We start from the raw sequence: 19,515 nt of genomic DNA, 5'->3' as shown, positions 1-19,515 counted from the left end.
GGAATGTATGGAGGTCATAAAACAAGCTAGGAAACCAACCACTAGACATTGCTATGCAAATAAGTGGAAAAGATTTGTTTATTGCCACAATAATCAAATCCAGCCATTACACGCATCTGCTAAAGACATTGTAAGCTACTTACTACATTTGCAAAAGTCAAAGCTAGCTTTTTCATCCATTAAAATACATCTTACAGCAACTTCAGCTTATCTGCAATTTACGCACTCAACTTCATTATTTAGGATAACAGTCTTTAAAGCATTTATGGAAGGCCTAAAGAGAATTATACCACCAAGAACACCACCAGTTCCTTCGTGGAACCTCAACATTGTCTTAACTCGTCTCATGGGTCCACCCTTCAAACCTATGCACTCATGTGAAATGCAGTACTTAACATGGAAGATTGCATTCCTAATTGCTATCACATCTCTAAGAAGAGTAAGTGAGATACAAGCTTTTACCATACAAGAACCATTTATTCAGATACACAGGCATAAAGTAGTCTTACGAACAAATCCTAAATTCTTACCAAAAGTAATATCACCGTTCCACTTGAACCAAACAGTAGAACTACCAGTGTTCTTTCCACAGCCAGATTCTGTAGCTGAAAGAGCACTACATACATACATCAAAAGAGCGTTAATGTACTACATTGACAGAACAAAACTAATTCAAAAAACAAAACAATTATTTATTGCTTTCCAAAAACCTCATACAGGAAATCCAATTTCTAAACAAGGCATTGCTAGATGGATAGTTAAGTGCATTCAAACCTGTTATCTTAAAGCAAAAAGAGAACTGCCTATTACACCAAAGGCACACTCAACTAGAAAGAAAGGTGCTACCATGGCCTTTCTAGGAAATATTCCAGTGACCGAAATATGTAAGGCAGCTACATGGTCTACGCCTCATACATTTACCAAACACTACTGTGTGGATGTGTTAACGGCACAACAAGGCACAGTAGGTCAAGCAGTACTACGAACATTGTTTCAAACTACTTCAACTCCTACAGGCTGAACCACCGCTTTTGGGGAGATAACTGCTTACTAGTCTATGCACAGAAAGGGGAATCTGCAGCTACACATGCCATCGAACGGAAAATGTCACTTACCCAGTGTACATCTGTTCGTGGCATTAGTCGCTGCAGATTCACATGCACCCACCCGCCTCCCCGGGAGCCTGTAGCCGTTTAGAAGTTGATCTTGAACATTTGTAAATATATTACTTTAAACTACATTATGTACATACGTATTCACTCCATTGCATGGGCACTATTACTATAATACACAACTCCTACCTCACCCTCTGCGGGGAAAACAATCTAAGATGGAGTCGACGCCCATGCGCAATGGAGCCGAAATGGGAGTAGTCCCTCTATCTCGTGACTCGAAAAGACTTCTTCGAAGAAAAACAACTTGTAACACACAGAGCCCAACACTAGATGGCAGGATGTGCACAGCATGTGAATCTGCAGCGGCTAATGCCACAAACAGATGTACACTGGGTAAGTGACTTTTTCCATATATACGTTTTGTGACGTACATAGCTGTAATATTCCAATGTGCGTAAGTACTGCTCGTTACTGATTCAAGCATGTGAATCTATGAAAGTTCCAATACTGGAGTAAGAAAATTAGTTACTTACCTGTAACTGTAGTTCTCCAGTATTGGAATCTTTCATAGATTCACACGCGACCCACCCGCCTCATCGGATAATATCTCTATCCCTCTCCCTAAGGACCTTGTGTTCATATGTTTCATCATTACTTGTGTAATTGTACCGGAGGCTCCCATCTCGACGACGGGGAATGATTCAAGCATGTGAATCTATGAAAGATTCCAATACTGGAGAACTACAGTTACAGGTAAGTAACTAATTTTCTTCCTGCAAGTCAGTGGAGGAAGAAGTCAAGCTATATGGGGTCCAAGGAGTCGCCTACAAGCTGTCCCTTAACGGTCATCTGATTGCAGGAGGGCCAGTGTCCACCTAGGTCACCAACCGCACTGGCTCTTAAGAGGTTTTTTTAAGAGTTTTGGTTACCAGCAAGGTCCAGTAGACTCTACCATTGATGGGGATTGGGGGTGGCCCTCAGCACGCAGGAAGTAGAGCCCCCATTAATGACCCCCCCTTCATCCCCCCCCTTTCCATCTCCTCTCCCCCGCGATGGAAACAGGGAGGCCTCCGCAGCCCAAAAAAAAAACCAGGAGTTGCGGGATAGGGGTTGATCTTTGAGTTGTAAAGTGCTGGAGGCCAGGGCTTCTTGGCACCTGATCTTTTGGAGGAAGAGTCAATGAGCCTTGGCAAGTGCATCAGTTGTAGTGCACAGGGTGGGTTCCAGTGCAATGGCAGCAGCAGGGGCCCACAGTCCCCCAAGTCTGTCAGAAGACAAGCGGGGCCCGGCGGCAGACAGACTCGCCACCTGTGAAGCAGATCCTTTTGATGTTCTTGGAACAGACCCCAGCAGCTGGTCAACACTGTCTTGAGGTGCATGCAGATGCAGGGGAGTGATTCCTTCACTCCAAGGTAGATTCCTTCGTGCTTCCATGTGCAAATAGTACTTGTGACCCTAGAGGATGCACAGCCTTGGATGTTGCAGAATTCTTGCAGGATCCGGAGAAGCGATGGGAGCCTTCCCACCAGAAGCAGGCGTGTTTCGGTTCCAAAGCAGACCAGCAGCGGTTCCAGAGGCCAGGAGCAAATGTCCTGCAGAGTTTCTTGGAGAGTCTTCATTAGAAATGGGGTCTCAAGTTGGCAGTCGGTTTGCACCCTGTCCAAGCAGGGACCCTCCCACTAGTCAGGAAAAGGAAGCTAACCACTTGGTTAACCCCTGCTCACCCCCTTGATAGCTTTGCATGAGCAGTCAGGCTTAGCTCAGAAGCAATGTGTAAAGCATTTGCACATAACACACAGTAACACAGTGAAAACACTACAAAAGGACACCACACCAGTTTTAGAAAAATAGCCAATATTTATTTATCTATATAAAACAAGACCAAATATGATCCACCATACAGGAATAAATATATTAATTCTACAAGATTTAATCACAAAATACAGTTCCTTCAAGTCAGTAGCTCCACCTGGGGCTATCATGGTGTCGTGATCATCAAAACCAACTGTTCAGGCCAGCCGTAGCTTCGCAGGCCAGCTATGGTGTCTGGAAGACCCGGAAACAGTACCTTTGGAATTGCAGAGTGTTGTGATCCTCGCGGTGAGCTCCAGAGAGTGGTGTTGCAGTGTTGGCTCCGGAGTCTGTGCAGGAGTCGTCGGGCTGATGAAATCCGGAGTGCTGGCGTAGATTGCGTCTGGGCTGTGGTGTGAAGTGGGACGATGCGACGTGCGGTGCCCGCAGGTCAGTGCAGGCAGCTGCTTGGTGACGGAGCCCAACGACGTCAGTGAGACCAGGGCTGCGCTGTGAAGCAGGGCAGTGTGACATGCAGTGTCACCAGGTCACGGTGCAGGCAGCAGCGACGTCATTGCTGCAGCACTGTCGTCGGTAGGCCCAAGCCATCCATGCGGGACTGTGCTTTGTGACCCTCACGAGCAGTGTTCACAAGCCACAGTACAGGAAGGGATGCCTGGTGACAACACTGGAGTCGATGCCGTCGGTGGACTGGGTCTGGTGTGGGATGGTTCTTTGTGTACCTCACAAGCAGTGCCCACAGGCCACGGTGCAGGTGCCGCTGTCAGCAGGAGCGGCGTGAGCAGGCAATGCTGTAGTGCGAGGCCCACGGGTTGCGGTGCGAGCAGCAGCTCGGTGAAGTCTTCCGATGTTGGCGAGACCAGGGTTGCAGTGCAAAGCTGCTCCTTGCTGTGTCGGCATGTCACCGTCCTTGGTGTCGTCTAGGTTTCTGCTCTTGAACAGCAAAAAACGCACAGTTCCCAGTGCTGCAGGTCGAGGAAACTGAAGCCTTTGGTGTCCCTGAGACTTCCAACAGGAGGCAAGCTCTACTTCAAGCCCTTGGAGAACTTTCTCAAATAGGACACGCGGAAAAGTTCACCCTTTGCTCTCTTTAAGGCAGAAACAAACTGCAGGCCAACCTAGCAAAGCAACACAGCAAAGGAGCAGCACTCATCCAGCTCTTCTCCTTGGCAGAGGTTCCTCTTGATTCCAGAAATATTCTTAAATTCTGGGGTTTTGGGTCCTCTTCTTATACCCCGTTCTGCCTTTGAAATTGGCAAACTTCAAAGCAAAGTCTCAAGTGTTTGCAAGATCCTTCCTAGGCCAGGCCAGGCCCCAGGTGGTTGGAGACTGCATTGTGTGAGGGCAGGCACAGTCCTTTGAGGTGTAAGTGACCACTCCTCCCTCCACCCTAGCTCAGATGGTCCATCAGGATATGCAGGCTACACCCCAGACCCCTTTGTGTCTCTGTCTAGAGGGAATTCACAACAGCCCCACAGTCAAACTAACCCAGATCGGGAATCCACAATCAGGCAGTCACAGAATGGTTTAGGCAAGAAAATGGCTACTTTCGAAAAGTGGCATTTTCAAACTCACAATCTAAAACCCAACTTTACTAAAAGGTGTATTTTTCAATTGTGAGTTCAGAGACCCTAAACTCCACATTTCTATCTGCCCTCAAAGGGAATCTGCACTTTAAAGTTATTTTAACCTATGAGGGAGATCGGCCGTGCAACAGTGAAACCAGAGTTTGGCAGTATTTGACTGTCAGGACATGTAAAACACTTGTACATGTCCCACCTCTTAACATACACTGCACCCTACCCATGGGGCTACCTAGGGCCTACCTTAGGGGTGCCTTACATGTATAAAAAGGAAAGGTTTGGACGAGGCAAGTGGGTACACTTGCCAAGTCAAATTGGCAGTTTAAAACTGCACACACGCACTGCAGTGGCAGGTCTGAGCCACATTTACAGGGCTACTAATGTGGGTGGCACAACCAGTGCTGCAGGCCCACTAGTAGCATTTGATTTACAAGCCCTGGGCACCTCTAATGCACTTTACTAGGGACTTACCAGTAAATCGGATATGCCAAACATGGATAAACCAATCAACAGTACAATTTTTATAGGGAATATTTGCATTTCTGCTCTGATTAGCAGTGGTAAAGTGCGCAGAGACAATAATACGGCCCTAAAAAAAAAAAAGAAATAGGAGGAAGAAGGCAGAAAGTCACTCCCCTGTCGTTTGTGCAGTTTCGCGCCAGAGCGGGAACTAGGAGTTCCTGAACTGGTGAAAACTGGATTATGCAAGGAGGGCACCAAATGTGCCCTTCAAAACAGTCTGGTAGCGCCCAGAGGCCACCCCCACCCCTCAGACACCTAATACAGGGGAGGTGGCCATATCTCTCCCTTGCAGGAAATCCTTTGTTCTGCCTCTTCAGCCTGAGCCAGATTCGCCAGCAGGACGGCAGAATAGTGCCTGGGGTCAGCAGCAGAGTGGCTGGCACCTAGACCCCCGTAAGGCTGCACAGGCAGAACTGGGAGATCCTCGAAGAAACCCCCATTGAATCATGCAACTAGCACTGGAATCGGTGCATTTGCATTATTTCAGCATGTTTGATACCAAACATGCCTAGGTTTGGAGAAGCCATTATGTAGTTGAACCACTCCTGTTGACTAGTGTCCACTACACACCTTAAGATTGCTGTCCCGCTCTTTCAGTCCAGGAATTGGGGTCTGTAGGGGCACCGTGTTCATGCAGGGGTACTCATACTTGGGGACATGCACCCTGCCCTTGAGCTGAAAGACCTACCAGAAGGGTGACTTAGTGTCAACATGCAATGACCAGGATATATGGCAATCCTTATCTGTGGTGAAAAGGGATATGCACCTTTTCACACAGGCTGCAATGGCAGACCTGCAGACAGTTTGCTTCCGCAACCCCCTCACCCCCCCCTCCTTCCCCAAAACCCAAGTGTGGCACAATGAGTGCAGCCCATGGGGGACCCCTGGTGTACCAATGCCCTGGGTACCTACATACCATATACCAGGGTCCTACGTAGGTGCACCAGTATGCTAATTGTGGGCGTAAACAGTTTACCAGTAACCACATTTAGAGGAGAACGCACAGACACTGGAGTCCTGATTAGCAGGATCCCAGTGAACTACAGTCCAAGCACAGTGACATCAGGTAAAAAGTGGGGGTAACTATGCTGGAAAGATGGCACTTTCCTACACCAACGTGCAGCCAGAGCTCACTTAACAAGGATAGTGTCCACTTCGACTGCTCTGTTTGCAGGAATGCCATTAGAGAAGATTTGCCATGCTGCAACGTGGAAATGCACCCACACATTCTTGCAGCACTACTGCTTGGAATTGGTGCACCATGGTGATGCAGCTGTAGGACAGGCAGTGTTACGTCCTCTGTTCCATTAAGGTGAGCCTCTACTCATTAGATTTTTATATCCATATTTAAGTATAGTTCAGTATTTTAATCTGCATACCTGCCTTCCCTTATCTAGAACATTATTTTAGGCTATGTCTATATATTGTATTGATCTCTTACCCACACTCCTCAGTATTTATATTGTTTCAGAAGCATACTTATATTAACTACTTGCTATTCTGATTCAAGCATGCAAATCTATGAAGGATCCACTACTGGAGAAGAAAATGAGTTGCTTACTTGTAACTTTGGTTCTCCAGTATTGGTATCTTTCATAGATTCACATGCGAACCCTGAGAGGGTCCTCTTAATACTCCTGTAACACTTGTTACAGGAGCATTACCCTTGTGCTTGAAAATCTGCCTGTTCACCAGAGGACCAAGAACTCCAGAGGACAGCAGCCCTATCCACAAGAAACCTCCAAAAGGACTCCAGAACAGCCCGGATCCCAGAGTTCTGCCCTCTCTGCACCAAGCACCTACAACCCATGTCCTGGTGGCCCACTGGTCCAGAGAATGTCCCCAGGTGATTCTGACCTAGTCTATCCTGAGCTGACACCTCCCTGCCAACACTACACCACCTGCAGCTTGAATCCGGAGGACCCCCCTGACCGCGACTGGATTTGACGAATATTCCTGGCGCATGTGATCCTGATTAGCAGTATCCCTTCATCCGCAGCCCCCTGGCCTTGGGGAATCCGACCGATGGTCCACAGCCCCGCCCCCTTCCTCCCTTACCAGTTGCATGCAGGCTGCCACTGCCATGCACCCAGAGGGCGCTATAGCGGTGCCTCCTAAAACCTGCTAGTTTTTTTAGTGTTGGCTGACTGGTATCGAGCATCATGCCACAACAGACTCGTTTCTGGAGGTGACAGCTCACGCTCTGAGGCCAGAAACAGTGCCTGCGCCGACGGAAGGAGTTATCACCTTCTCCAGCAGGGATGACTAGTAAATCAGCATATCTGGGCTGGAGGCTTCAAACCCTCTGCCACTCTATAATATATGACCCTAGCTTCCACAGACCTGTGGAATGCCACCCCCTGCCCTGAGGTCCATTTGGCACCAGGTCAGGCGGGAAATTAGCTGTGCAGTAGGCTTGTTGCACTTCCAGGCTAGTCACACCCTTAACACACTTAAATCTAGTATTTAGGTGGCCCCCTGACATCAACAGCTCTGTCTTTGTTTTCCTGTAGTCAGACGAGTGAAAGAGCTGAACCACGTAAGAGCTGTGGACTTTGGTGCCAAAGCCTGCCTACGTGCTCTGTCCTGGCAGTTGCAAAGACTTGACTTGTCCTGCAGCTGTGCATCCTTCTAAAGCCTCTGAGGCCTGCCAACATTTCGCCAACCAGCCAGCATCTCCCTTGGGGTGGAGGAGCCACTTCCTGCACCAACCTCAACTGCCTGGTCCCTAGTTTTGCTGACTATCTGGGTCCACTCGGGGAGCCACTCGCTAAGAAGAGGATCACAAGTGTCCAGGAGTGCAGCCTTGGTGACCTATCCATTCCCTGACTCACTGAGCCTCCCTGCACCAGTACCCAGGGTACTGGAGCCCTTGCAGCAGACGGGGCTTGTTAAGCGTCCAAGCTGGTCTGCCAAGACAGACCTACTGCTGTGGGACAACAGCATAACTGAGGCGATCATTGAGAGTGTCCTTGTTGTCCTGTTTTGTCCGTCTCCAGATCGACCTAAAAAGTGAGTCTCCAACGCAAGTGACCCACCAGCCAAAAAAAAAACCTCTGCATCTGAGCCCCACAGCTGAATCTGAGCCTACAGACGGTGTGCCCTTGCTCCAGAGACTCCCTCCGATACGTCCAATCCACCCACCCCAAACAAAAATTTACTTCTGTTAGACTGGTCACCCAGTCCCCAACGGGTAGTCTTTTTCTGTCACACGTGCCCCCGATTGAGTTTAGCAGTAGCGATTGAGGCTACCCTTTCCACCAGCATCTACACCCAGACAGACTGGTGGCTCTAAGGATTTTAGTCCCTACTTTAAGGCCAGAAGTGGGTGCGTCTTGGGTCTTGAATGTGTGTTCAGCACATTCTTAACTACCCTCTGATAAGCCTGAACTGCTCGCCCACACTACTACAGAGCATTTGGAGTTATTAATTTAAGCCCTGTAAGCCAATAAGGGTCGACTGGACTGTATATGGTGAACTCCTAGTTTGGTACACTACATAGCTAATTTCCTATACCAACCACATGCACATTGATACTCTTCAAATTGTGAAGCTATTTTTTTTAATTTTTTTTATTGATTTGTTAGATGCAGCATTGTTGCTTGAACTAAATTGAAGAGCAGCACCACGTTATATGGTTATTTCTCTGTGAGCAGGAACAGCAAGAACGCCAAGAAAAACTGCGCAAGGAACTGGAGCAGGAGCGGCGAGCCAAGGAGGAGCAAGAAAGGAGAGCCAAAGAGGAGCAGGAGAGGCGGCTCAGAGAGGAGCGGCGAGCCAAGGAGGAGCGGGAAATGAAGGCTAAGGAACAGCAGGCAGCATTGGTTGCAAAATCTCTTAATGTCACTTTGGATGTTCCAGTAAGCACAAACTTGGCTCTATGTATTTGTATTTTTCACAGCTGGACAGCTGACTAGTATATTTTGTAAGCCTGCAATAGCCATAATTTTCCCCAACTACATTCATTGCTGAACTTAGGTAGTATTTGGGCATGTAATACAATTGACCAACATTCCTGGAGAGCAGTGGGCAGTTAAGCAGTATTCAAGTAAAATATTTATCTGACAACCTTTCTTCTCCAGTCTGTTCTGGGTGTGGTAACTTTTGCACCTTTCTTTGAAACATGTCTATGTGGGTTCAACACTTTTTCGTGCCAGTATTACCTCTTTGAAAATGTTTATGGAGTATTCTTAAGCTTACATGTGTTTGGTGAGCATCAGAACAAGACCTAGTGGCATTTTTGACTTGTTCTTCTCTTAAATAGCTAGTTCTGTTATTTACTCCATTTTCCTATTTTTTCTAGAAATCTCCTGCTAGTGAATCGTACAAAATGACGCCACAGGGCAGTAAGCCAAAGCCACCTAAGATCTGTGATGAGGATTATGGGATGGATATTAACAGTGGTGACTCTACGGATGATGAGAGTGAGCCCCGTAAACCGATTCCAGCTTGGGCATCCGGTGAGTAAATCATTTTTCAGGGTTGCATGATGAGCGAAAGGTGTTGGGAACAAAGTTTTGGACACAGCTGTTGTGGTAGTTATTCATCTGACGATATAGGTTTGCTTCAGGTTGGTATTCAGTCTTCTCCAGTATTGGGTTATCTTTCATAGATTCACATGCTTGACTTATTCCCTGTCGTCGAAGTGAGAGTCCCACGATACATAGAAAACAGTACAATGTATTATTATTTTTTTCTTTCCATTGTAGTCAGTGATAAAAAATACATTCACAGCTTATTAGCTTCATTAGAAAAGGCCCAAAGTTCAGCCAATCGGGCGAGACCACCCCTTTAGAACCCTCAACAAAGAGGTTCAGTGTCTCAGATTTTCTACTGCACGTAGTGTGTAAGGGAGTCTCCCTGAGTTCTGCTTAGTTTATCTTCTCTTCAGGTGATGTTTTCCAGATATTTCATTCTAACTTATCAGCTGTACTTTGTCAGCATGTCTAAAGCTAAGAAAGGTTTATTTAGACCTTGTAGCACTTGTGGTAAGCTAAGACTTCATTGTGAGGACCCCCACAAGGACTGCATATACTGTCTTCACCCAGAGCATAAGGTGAAAGACTGCAAGATTTGTAGAACATTTCCCAGCATGACTCTGAGATAGAGAACCCATGCTCCTTCTTTGGCTTCAGAAACGTAAGTCCAGACAGTCTCTCGCTGAGACAGACAGTGATACCTCTGTGGCCTCAAAGAAGAGTAAGAGATCTGTGGAGAGTTTCTTTCCCAAAACCAGTAAGTCAGCCAAGAGACTACATTCTTTCAAGGAAAGAGCTGATGAATATCCCTTAACCTCAAGGAAACATGTTGATAAGGTTCACTCTGAGCCTTCCACTCCAGCTACCACCTCCAAGAAGATTAAGAAATCAAGCTCCCTGCCACTGTCTGCATCTAAGTTCTCAACATAGTCTGTAGGACCTATTCCAGTCCCATCGTCAGGTCAGGGTAACGATCTGCCTTCGTCAGATGACAAGCAAGAAGAGGGTGAGATACAGGACACAGAATAGCTTCTCCAGGAATGGGACGAGTATCACTCAGACGCCATCCCCTTCTACACCGCCACCAGTTGATTCTCCACAAGACACTGGTGGTTTCCATAGTGTGATGGAGAGATTAACAAAGAGGTTCCAACTGCCCTTAACGTCTAAGCAGTCGGATTGTTTCCTCTATGATTTTAAGGAGGACACTAGGAAATTTGTTGGAGCTATACCGATTGTTGACTTTATTTGTGAGGAGGGCCTTAAAGTCATGCAGACCCCATCTTCACTCCCAGCGGTGCTGCCAAGGCTGGACAAGAAGTACAAAGCGCCAAACAACTCACCAGTCTGCTTAATTGGTCACCCCAAATCACACTCAGTGATATCTCAAGCAGCCTAGCGTAGGTCCAGGAATCTGTCTTCCCCACTTGCTGCACCCCCGGATAGAGAAGGGCGGCGGTTAGATTATATTGGAAAGAAATTTTCAACTATGGCGGCCACCACGGTCAGAGCAACAAACTCCCTGGGAAGATATGACATCAGATGTGGTCGGATATCTCCCAGTTCATCGACCTGCCTGAAGATAATAGAGCTGAAGTGCATAAAATACCTGAAAGAAGGTGAGAAGATCTCTGCAGAAATTATAGACTGTGCTGTCGATGTCTCATCTACAGGTTTCCGCCAGTTAGCTGGGGCTGCTGTATTGAGACGTCGGGGTGTCTGAAAGTGACATATTTTCACCCAGAAGTGCAACTGAAGATCCTAGATGTGCCTTACGACGCCGAGATATTATTCGGCAAGCATGTCAACGACGCATGCAATTGATGGACACAAATGGCTAGATCCCTGGGTATGCTACAATTTAAACAGCAGCCTTTTCGAGGAGCAAGGGGAAGGGGGCTTTATTCTTACAGGGGTGGATTACATCAATATCGGCAGTATCCGCTCTACCAAAGTCAATTTCGCACCACCATTGGTCAACAGCAGCTGCACACATATCAGCAACTATCATCTGGATCCTTCCGTCAAACCACAAAGGGAAAATCCTCTAATAAGAGCAAGGACGCGGTGAAAAAGCACTGACCTCCATCAGTTGCCTGCACCCAACCCCTATCCAAGCACTCTGATAGGGGGCAGAATTTGCAACTTCTTCCAGCAATGGTCCCAGATCACATCAGACAGATGGGTTCTCGATATTGTAAGCAAGGGACACACAAGTTTTATCAATCTCCTCCAGAAGTGCCACCAGGAGGACCCCCACCTGCCCATCTAAAAACTCCTAGTAAAGATTGCCATCTTGGTAGACAAGGGAGCAGAGATCGTACCGAAGGCTCAGAGGGGAACAGGCTTCTACTCTCGCTTCTTCCTCATACGGAAAAAGACAGGAGACCGGCGACTTATTTTAGACCTTCGGTCTCTGAACAAATTATTGAAGAAACAATCGTTTCATATGATCACCCTCCAAGATGTGCTACAGTTGCTTAACCAAAGAGATTTCAAGACGTCCTTGGATCTCCAGGACGCATACTTCCATATCCCTATTCATCCCAGTCACAGGAAATTCCTACCAGTTTTCACCAAGGTTCTGGCCCCAGTCACAGCCTACCTCAGGCAGTTGGGACTCCTGGTGTTCCCGTACTTGGACGACTAGGTATAAAGGCACGAACAGTGTCCAAGGGAGCCAGAGACGCAGAAAAATGCTTGTTCCTCTTCGAGGTGTTGGGACTAACCGTCAACTACACTAAGTCTCAACTAGATCCGTCCAACAACATCACCTTTCTAGGGACTGTTTTGGACATGCAGCGAGCAAGAGCTTTTGCTTCTCCGGACAGATGGGAAAAACTTCGAAACCTAGCAAGCCGTCTCAGCAGAAGGTCCACTTCTGTCCGAACTTACTAATCTTTTCTGGGGATGCCATATTCGTGCATTCCGTTGATAACAAACTGTCGCCTTCACATGAGAACACTTCAACAATAATTGGACATTCAGTGGAAACAAACGGATCTTTCGAAGATATTGTCCAAATAATCTTACCAGTGAGACAAGCCTTGAATTGATGGAAAGGCACCCCTCATCTTGGACGGTCTTTCCTTCCTGAAAGACAAACCAGTGCACATTCTACCCGATGCGTCGCTAGAGGGTTGGGGCGCACACTTACAGGACCTATCAGTGAGAGGGAGATGGCCCATACAGGAATCGGCACTCCACATCAACATATTGGAATTAAAGGCAGTTTTCCTGGCGCTCAATGCCTTCCTCTGTGTTGATAAGAACTGACAACACCAGTCATGCGTTACCTCAACAAGCAGGGGGGTACAGGATCACAGGCGCTGTCTCTTCAGGCACAGAAACTGTGGCATTGGGTTCTCCACCATCATATAACAATCGGAGCGGAAGGTATCCAACACTTTGGCAGATCCACTAAGCAGAACACGGACAACCTTTCACAAATGGGAGCTCAACCAGGCAACTCTTGACCACCTCTTTCTTCGTTGTACTTGAATATCTGCCCCATAAACTGCATAGGTCATTGCTGTTCTAGCGTTGGAGAAATCCTACTAAGTTGACCCCGCCTTTTAAAAAGTGGGGCGGCGGGGGTGTTACAAAATTGATATTCTCCTTAACTTGCTTTAAGGTAAGTAGGCACTTTCTCTGCTGTAGGAAACTTATCTCTATTTGGCAGCAGGAAGAGGAAGCTGTTGCTGCTTGAACTACTTGAATGGACTCGGTCCTGAGGATGGAACTGGGCCCTGAAACTTTTCTATAGCCCAGCCTTCTGACCTGGCCAAAAGTAACCCTAAAACTCCTGCACAAGGAGGACTGAGCCCTGTCCAAGGCAGGAAAGGTTGACTTTCACTAACTCTTCGAGCAAAGCAACTTAGCATCTGCTCAAGCTCTGTGGTATACCTTGGCCCTCCTTCTTTGCAGGTATTTGTTTCTACATCATCAGAGCTGAGCTGGCATTTGCCAAAAAAAGCAATAAGCAGCCAACCTCTCCTCCTCGTTCAGGTTAAATCAACCAGTAACATATGGGTTCTTCCACATCCTTATTGAAAATTCTAGTCTTTGAACCAATGATGTGTAACATTGTCTTTTATAACACTTTAGTGAACTTTTAATCCCGCTCCTTGAGCATGTACCAAGGCTAAAGAGAAATAAAGAACCAAATCTGGAATCATGCAAACCCCACACCACAATCCACACTCAATCTTGAGCTTTCGGCCCTCATAATGTGAAGCTCTTTCTGAACACATCTTGGTTAGCCCTTTACATTCTTTGGAACATTGTCCAGACACAGGTCTGCACTTATTGTTTGCCTCATAATGGTATGGTCAACCATGTACTGATTATGAGGGTCCTCCATGATATCACCATAACAGAATCCATGATACAACCATCCAAGTAAGTGACACTTTTTAGGTAGTGAACATCAGTACCGTGATTGCATTTCCAGCCATCTAAATTGTATAACAAAGCACTGCCCTGTCTGATCTTACACAAAGTGGTCTTTTGTTCTGCTTAGGGTGAGACTCATTGTATTGCAATTGACTTCTTCACCACTTGTAGTGCGAGGACTAACCTTGTTATAAAGGGAACAGTTTTAACATTGCCTTTACATTTAGTCCCTTTATCAGAGTGCCTTTTTTTCATATTTACTTTTTTCTTTCTTTTTTTTTTCTTTTTTCTTTCAGGCAAGGTCCACTAGCCCTCCCTTGAAAACTCCCATCCACTTTCTTAACACCACCTTTTCTGTCTCTAAAAATAGTACCTCATTACTAACAAGCCCGCTAAAGTCGCTTTAATCTTGACTTTCACCGTATCTAGGACATAATACTGTACTTTTGCATGGATTAGAATCCAAGTTAGTCATTACTATGGATATTGCACAGATTCAGAAATGATTCACCTTCCAAATACCAGTGGATTTCATGTATTTACTAAATACCTTCTAATTAACAATACAACACATTATCCTAATTTCAACAGCAGTCCCTACCCTAAGCTCAAGCACTTCTAAGTGCCAAAGGAAACTATTCTGGTGTATAGATTAAATCTTATCTGTTTCAAAAGCATAGTACAATTTCTGTAGTTGTGCGAGCCTGCTCTTATCTGTATCTAGTCTCTTGCAAGTCGGCTGAGGCAGTGTTTACCTAAGCAGCTGTAGTTGTTTGTACAGAATTCATGTATCGGATAAATTCCGCTCAGTGCCTGCTGGAGCCCTCCTGAAATGCCTGCACTGTTGTGGCCCTTGGACTTTACGCACGTGATTCTTCATTGAAACCGAATTGAGCAAGCGCCTAGAGGAATAATTGCATTGATTGTGAACGGTGACCTTGCATTCTGCAAGAGATTAAAGAAAAAATGGTTCCAAAGTAGTTCTTCTTCCCTCCAACCTTCTAGAACATATGCACAGTACACAACCATAAACATTCATAACCAGTTATGAATGTCATATTGATTTGTAATTTACTCTGAATATGTTCAAAAACATATAACATTTAAAACACGCTTTCGTGAATAAAGATGGAGTACAGAACTTTCACTCACTTGACTTTAATTATTCCATCAGACTGAGAACCTTTGGTAACAAAAGTTCAACCTGTGGAGTCTTCTGAGGAGAGAGCTTTCCAATTTCAGAATTTCCTTGAGGTCCCACCCCCACCCCCCAACCTTTCCTCAAAAGGCTGGTCTTCTGATCCTGGTTCTAAAAGTCAGTTTTTCATGCTGGGTTTAGAAATATAGAGGTTGCATTTGAAAGGGCATGCAATTTGATGATACAAGATGATATGTAAACCATATGTAAAGATAGTGATGTGTATGTATTGGGTATTTTCCTAGGCACTATAATCCGGCAAAGCAGTCTGTCTACTGCAAGGCTACCATACCACTAGACCCCTGCACCAACAAAGTAAAGTGATCAGTGCTGGGGTTAAAAGCATAAAGTAATGGCTGGACTGGTGCTGCCTGATATTAAGAGCTTTAGGGTGTGCAAATGCTGGAGTGAATGTTTAGTGATGATTATCCTCCAGTTTGGTTCAAAGTATTAAATATAAAGAGGTGTGAATCCCTTATAGATGCCCCTGGTTGTAGCATGGCTCAAGGTGGAAGGTGAAGACCATTTCCTTAGACAGCAGTAGTGTATTACCTTCAGTCTTCTGGCTGGAGAGTGGAGATTCCAAACACTGGTGAGAAGGCAGGTGACATAGCTCCCTTTAAAAAATTAAACGAAGACTGTTGGTAATGGGCTGTTTTAATGTCTAGAAACACTGCTGTGTAGTGAATGGTAGAGGATGGGTGCGGACTGTAGAATTTTTGTGCAAGGTGAACGGAACTTTTAGGTGAGGCCTGCCCTTTTTTCTTGATCACAGGCAACTGCAGCGATCCTTCACTTCTTTATGTGCGCTTAGCTTGAGACTACCCTCCTGTAGTGTGCACCACTACATATAGGATGTGTCTGGAGAACAGCCAGGGAAGGGCACTTATAGTACTCCAGTACTGGAACTTTCATAGAGTCACATGCTTGAATCATTCCCAGTCGTCGAGTTGGGAGCCCCCAGTACATTTAACCAAGCAGTGTTACCATAGATTTAAACCCAAGGGCCCTTATGCCTCTTAATTTAACACTCTATCAGAGTCATTTTAAGAAAAAGGGCCAAACTTCAAAATCCACCAGTCAGGAGACACCACCCTTTAGAACCCTCCTGAGAGAAGCTCCAGTACCTCAGATCTCCTACTGCACCTCGTGCTAGGGAGTCTCCTCAGAGCTCAGCTCTATTCTTCATATCTTTTGAAATAGCTTTAAGCTTATTCTTCTAAAAACGTGTTCTGACTGATTGTGGGTAAGGCCTACAGCATGTCTGACCAGAAAAGGAAACGTTTGTTCAGATCCTGCAAAACCTGTGGGAAAAAGAGATTACACTCTTAAGAACCTCATTGGGACTGCATATACTGGCTTCACCCAGACCACTCTGCTAAGGACTGCAAAGTATGACGTACTTTCTCTTCTAAGACCCTGATCGATAGAGAGGGCAGATTATTAATATGGCTGCAGAAACTTAAATCTAGAGATAACCCAGTCTCTGATTCAGACAGCGATGACTCCTTAACATCGTCCAGAAAGTCATCAGAGACCTAGATCTCCTTCAAGATCTTCCTCAGAGCAGCCATGAAAGGCCCACAAAAAGACCCCCTCAGGGTCTTATAAAGACCAAAGCCCTTTCTCTTCACCTCACAAATGCTCTACCAAAAGGGAAAGAGGGCATGCCAGCAGCTCTGAAAGGCCTAAAAAAAATAATCTTCTGTGCCTCCATCTACGTCTGCTGAACCTTTCAAAAGGCCCTCCTCTGCTCCTGTGGTGGACAGACCTCTGGCAGAGACTGTACCATCGGCGACAGCCTCATCGTCTACATCGTTGAGTGCCTTCTTACCATTGACGACTGTTTCCACATTAATACTGCTGACGACATCGCGGACGGTGATCCTTCCACTGTCAACAAGGACCTACATGTCATAGTTGATGGTAGTAACAATGGTGTCCTCATTGCCATCTTCATCGTCGACACCCCCTTCGGTAGCTTCCACTTTGAAGCTGTTGACGATCAAAATCTCCATGTGGACTCCGACGAGGGGGAAAAAATATGCAGAAGTCAGGAAAAACTAACTTCACAGCATACTTGTACTAGCATCAGAGGGGTTATTTTACTAGGCTATCTGTTGGAGGATGATGAAGACTGATGATGAGGGACCATTTGGGACAGCGCACAGCCCCTCACAGTTTAAATTTAAATATCAAGGTGACGACGACGAGTATGGCGAAACCTATAACCCGTAGTACTACGCAGGGGACCAGGTATATCAGGAGGATGTATACATGCCAAGCTCTTTACTATCTGATCTAAGAGCGATGCTTGCAGACTATAGTAGACGCTTTCCTCCTCGGGGACAACTGCAGCCTCCTTCATCGTCTATTTCACAGACCTTTTGGAGGGAGATCAAGAAGGAGAGCTCCTAGACACAGTCGGAGTGGGATGAATTATTCCAGCTCCTTCTCAGCCAAAAGTAAAGTCTCCTCCAGATGACAGCTGCTCTTTCCAAAAGATGATAGAATCCTGATAAGTGTTTTGAACTTCCTATGCCATCCAAGCCTACGAATTGCTTTCTATATGATTTTAAATAACCTTTCCAGAAAACAGTACACCCCATACGGCTAGTCAGTTTTATATGGGAAGAGGGTTAGAAGGTCATGCACAACCCTGCTACAGTCACAGCAGTGCTTCCTCACTTGGACAAGAAGTACAAGGCACCAGAGGATGCCCCAGCATGTTTGACTGGTCACCCCCATCCAGATACAGTGGTTGCTCAAGCGGCACAGAATATCCAAAAATCCGTCTGTTCCAATTTCCTCACCTCCAGACAGAGGGTAGACGGTTGGATAACCTCGGGAAGAGGCTTGTCAATGTCTAGCCTCATAAGAGCAGTGAACTCCCTAGCAGTGTTAGCCAGATATGATGGGCAATTATGAGCGAACCTAGCCCCGCATCTTGGTCAGTTGCCTGAGTATGTTAAATTGGGAGCAAAAAAGACATTGCATGAGGGAGAACGTACATCGGCGGAAATGATAGATTGTGCGATGGCTATAGCCACTACTGCGTTTCGTCAGCTCGCAGGTTCGGCTGTCCTTCGGAGTCCAGGTTGGTTAAAGGCCACATCGTTCCATGCAGAATAAGATCCTAGATCTTCCTTTTGATGGCCAAGCATGGTTTGGCAAACATTGACGATACATTGCAGTCAAATAAATCAGACACAGATACAGTAAAATCTTTAGGGACTCCCCAGTATCGGAAGCCTTCCTTTCGAGCCACGAGAGGGTGTGGGATGCCTTCATATAGGAGAGGCTACCAGCAACACAGATACCATCGTATCTTTCCCCTTCTCAGCAGTTTTGTCAATATTACACCTAAAAGCAGCCGCCACAAGCGGCGTACAACAGGTCTGGCTCCAGGGGATGTTCTGCTCGTCCTGCTAAAGACTCAGCTCGCAGAGCATGATGTATCCAAGGCTCCAGCTGCCCCTACCATCCTCCCCCAGTTCTAGGCGGAAAGATATTTGTTTTTCCAACAATGGCAAACCATAACATCGGACAAGTGGGTCTTACAGCTCGTAAAGCATGGACACACACTAGAGTTTGTCCAAATGCCTCCTCCCAATCCTCCTCACAGAACTTCACCGAAGTATGTAGAACAACTCAAGAGATCAACAAAATGCTCCTCAAGAGCGCAATAGAAAGGGTGCCTCCATCACAGAGAGGAAAAGTTCTTACTCCAGATTCTTTTTCATTCGCAAAAAGTGGAAGAACTGGAGACCAATCCTTGATCTCAGAGAATTAAACACCTACTTGAGATAAGTCTTTCCACATAAGCCTACAGGATGTCCTTCTGCGGTTGAACCTGGGAGATTTTATGTCTACCCTAGACCTAAAGGATGCCTATTTCCACAACCCCATTCACCCAGCCCACCCAGACCACAGACCATACCTGAGATTCATGGTAGCCGGAAGCCATTTTCAATTCAGAGTCCTTCCATTTGGTCTAAAGTCAGCTCCCAGAATATTCACGAAGTGCCTACCTCCTATTACAACCTTTCTCAGGAGAAGAAAACATCAAGTATTCCCATACCTAGACAATTGGCTGATAAAAGCAAACACCTATGTAGGAGCACGCAGGTCAACAAGGAAGTGCTTTTCCTTGCTCAGCGGCTTAGGCCTGACTCTCAACTGGGAGAAATCCAAACCCCAACCATCACACATGATCACCTTTCTATGGGCAAAACTGGACACTCAATCCACCAGGCATGTCCCACTGCGGAAAGGCAGAAACTAATATCTCTAGCAAGATCAATACAAAGAAAAGAATAGATTTCAGTACGCTTCTTCAAGTCCATATTGGGCATGATGCACTCATGCATAGCTCCTAGTTCCTCTCTGCAGACTCAAAATGAGCCCCCCTG

At 46.2% G+C, this 19,515-nt stretch overlaps 1 protein-coding gene across 2 annotated transcripts in view; it reads left to right on the top strand.

Moving 5' to 3' along the window:
* INCENP (inner centromere protein) overlaps nt 1-19,515 on the top strand; it is an 88,380-nt gene that overhangs the window by 56,312 nt on the left and 12,553 nt on the right. For both annotated transcript variants that reach the window (XM_069223216.1, XM_069223217.1), the window contains 2 exons: nt 8,689-8,892; nt 9,336-9,492. In XM_069223216.1, the coding sequence (XP_069079317.1) occupies nt 8,689-8,892; nt 9,336-9,492 (361 nt within the window). The remainder of the gene's footprint in view (nt 1-8,688; nt 8,893-9,335; nt 9,493-19,515) is intronic.

The sequence above is a fragment of the Pleurodeles waltl genome, chromosome 3_1 (genome assembly GCF_031143425.1).
Source record: "Pleurodeles waltl isolate 20211129_DDA chromosome 3_1, aPleWal1.hap1.20221129, whole genome shotgun sequence".
NCBI classification, from domain to species: Eukaryota; Metazoa; Chordata; class Amphibia; order Caudata; family Salamandridae; genus Pleurodeles; species Pleurodeles waltl.
Note: the sequence above shows the minus strand (reverse complement) of the source record. Positions and strands in the feature narration are given on the sequence as shown.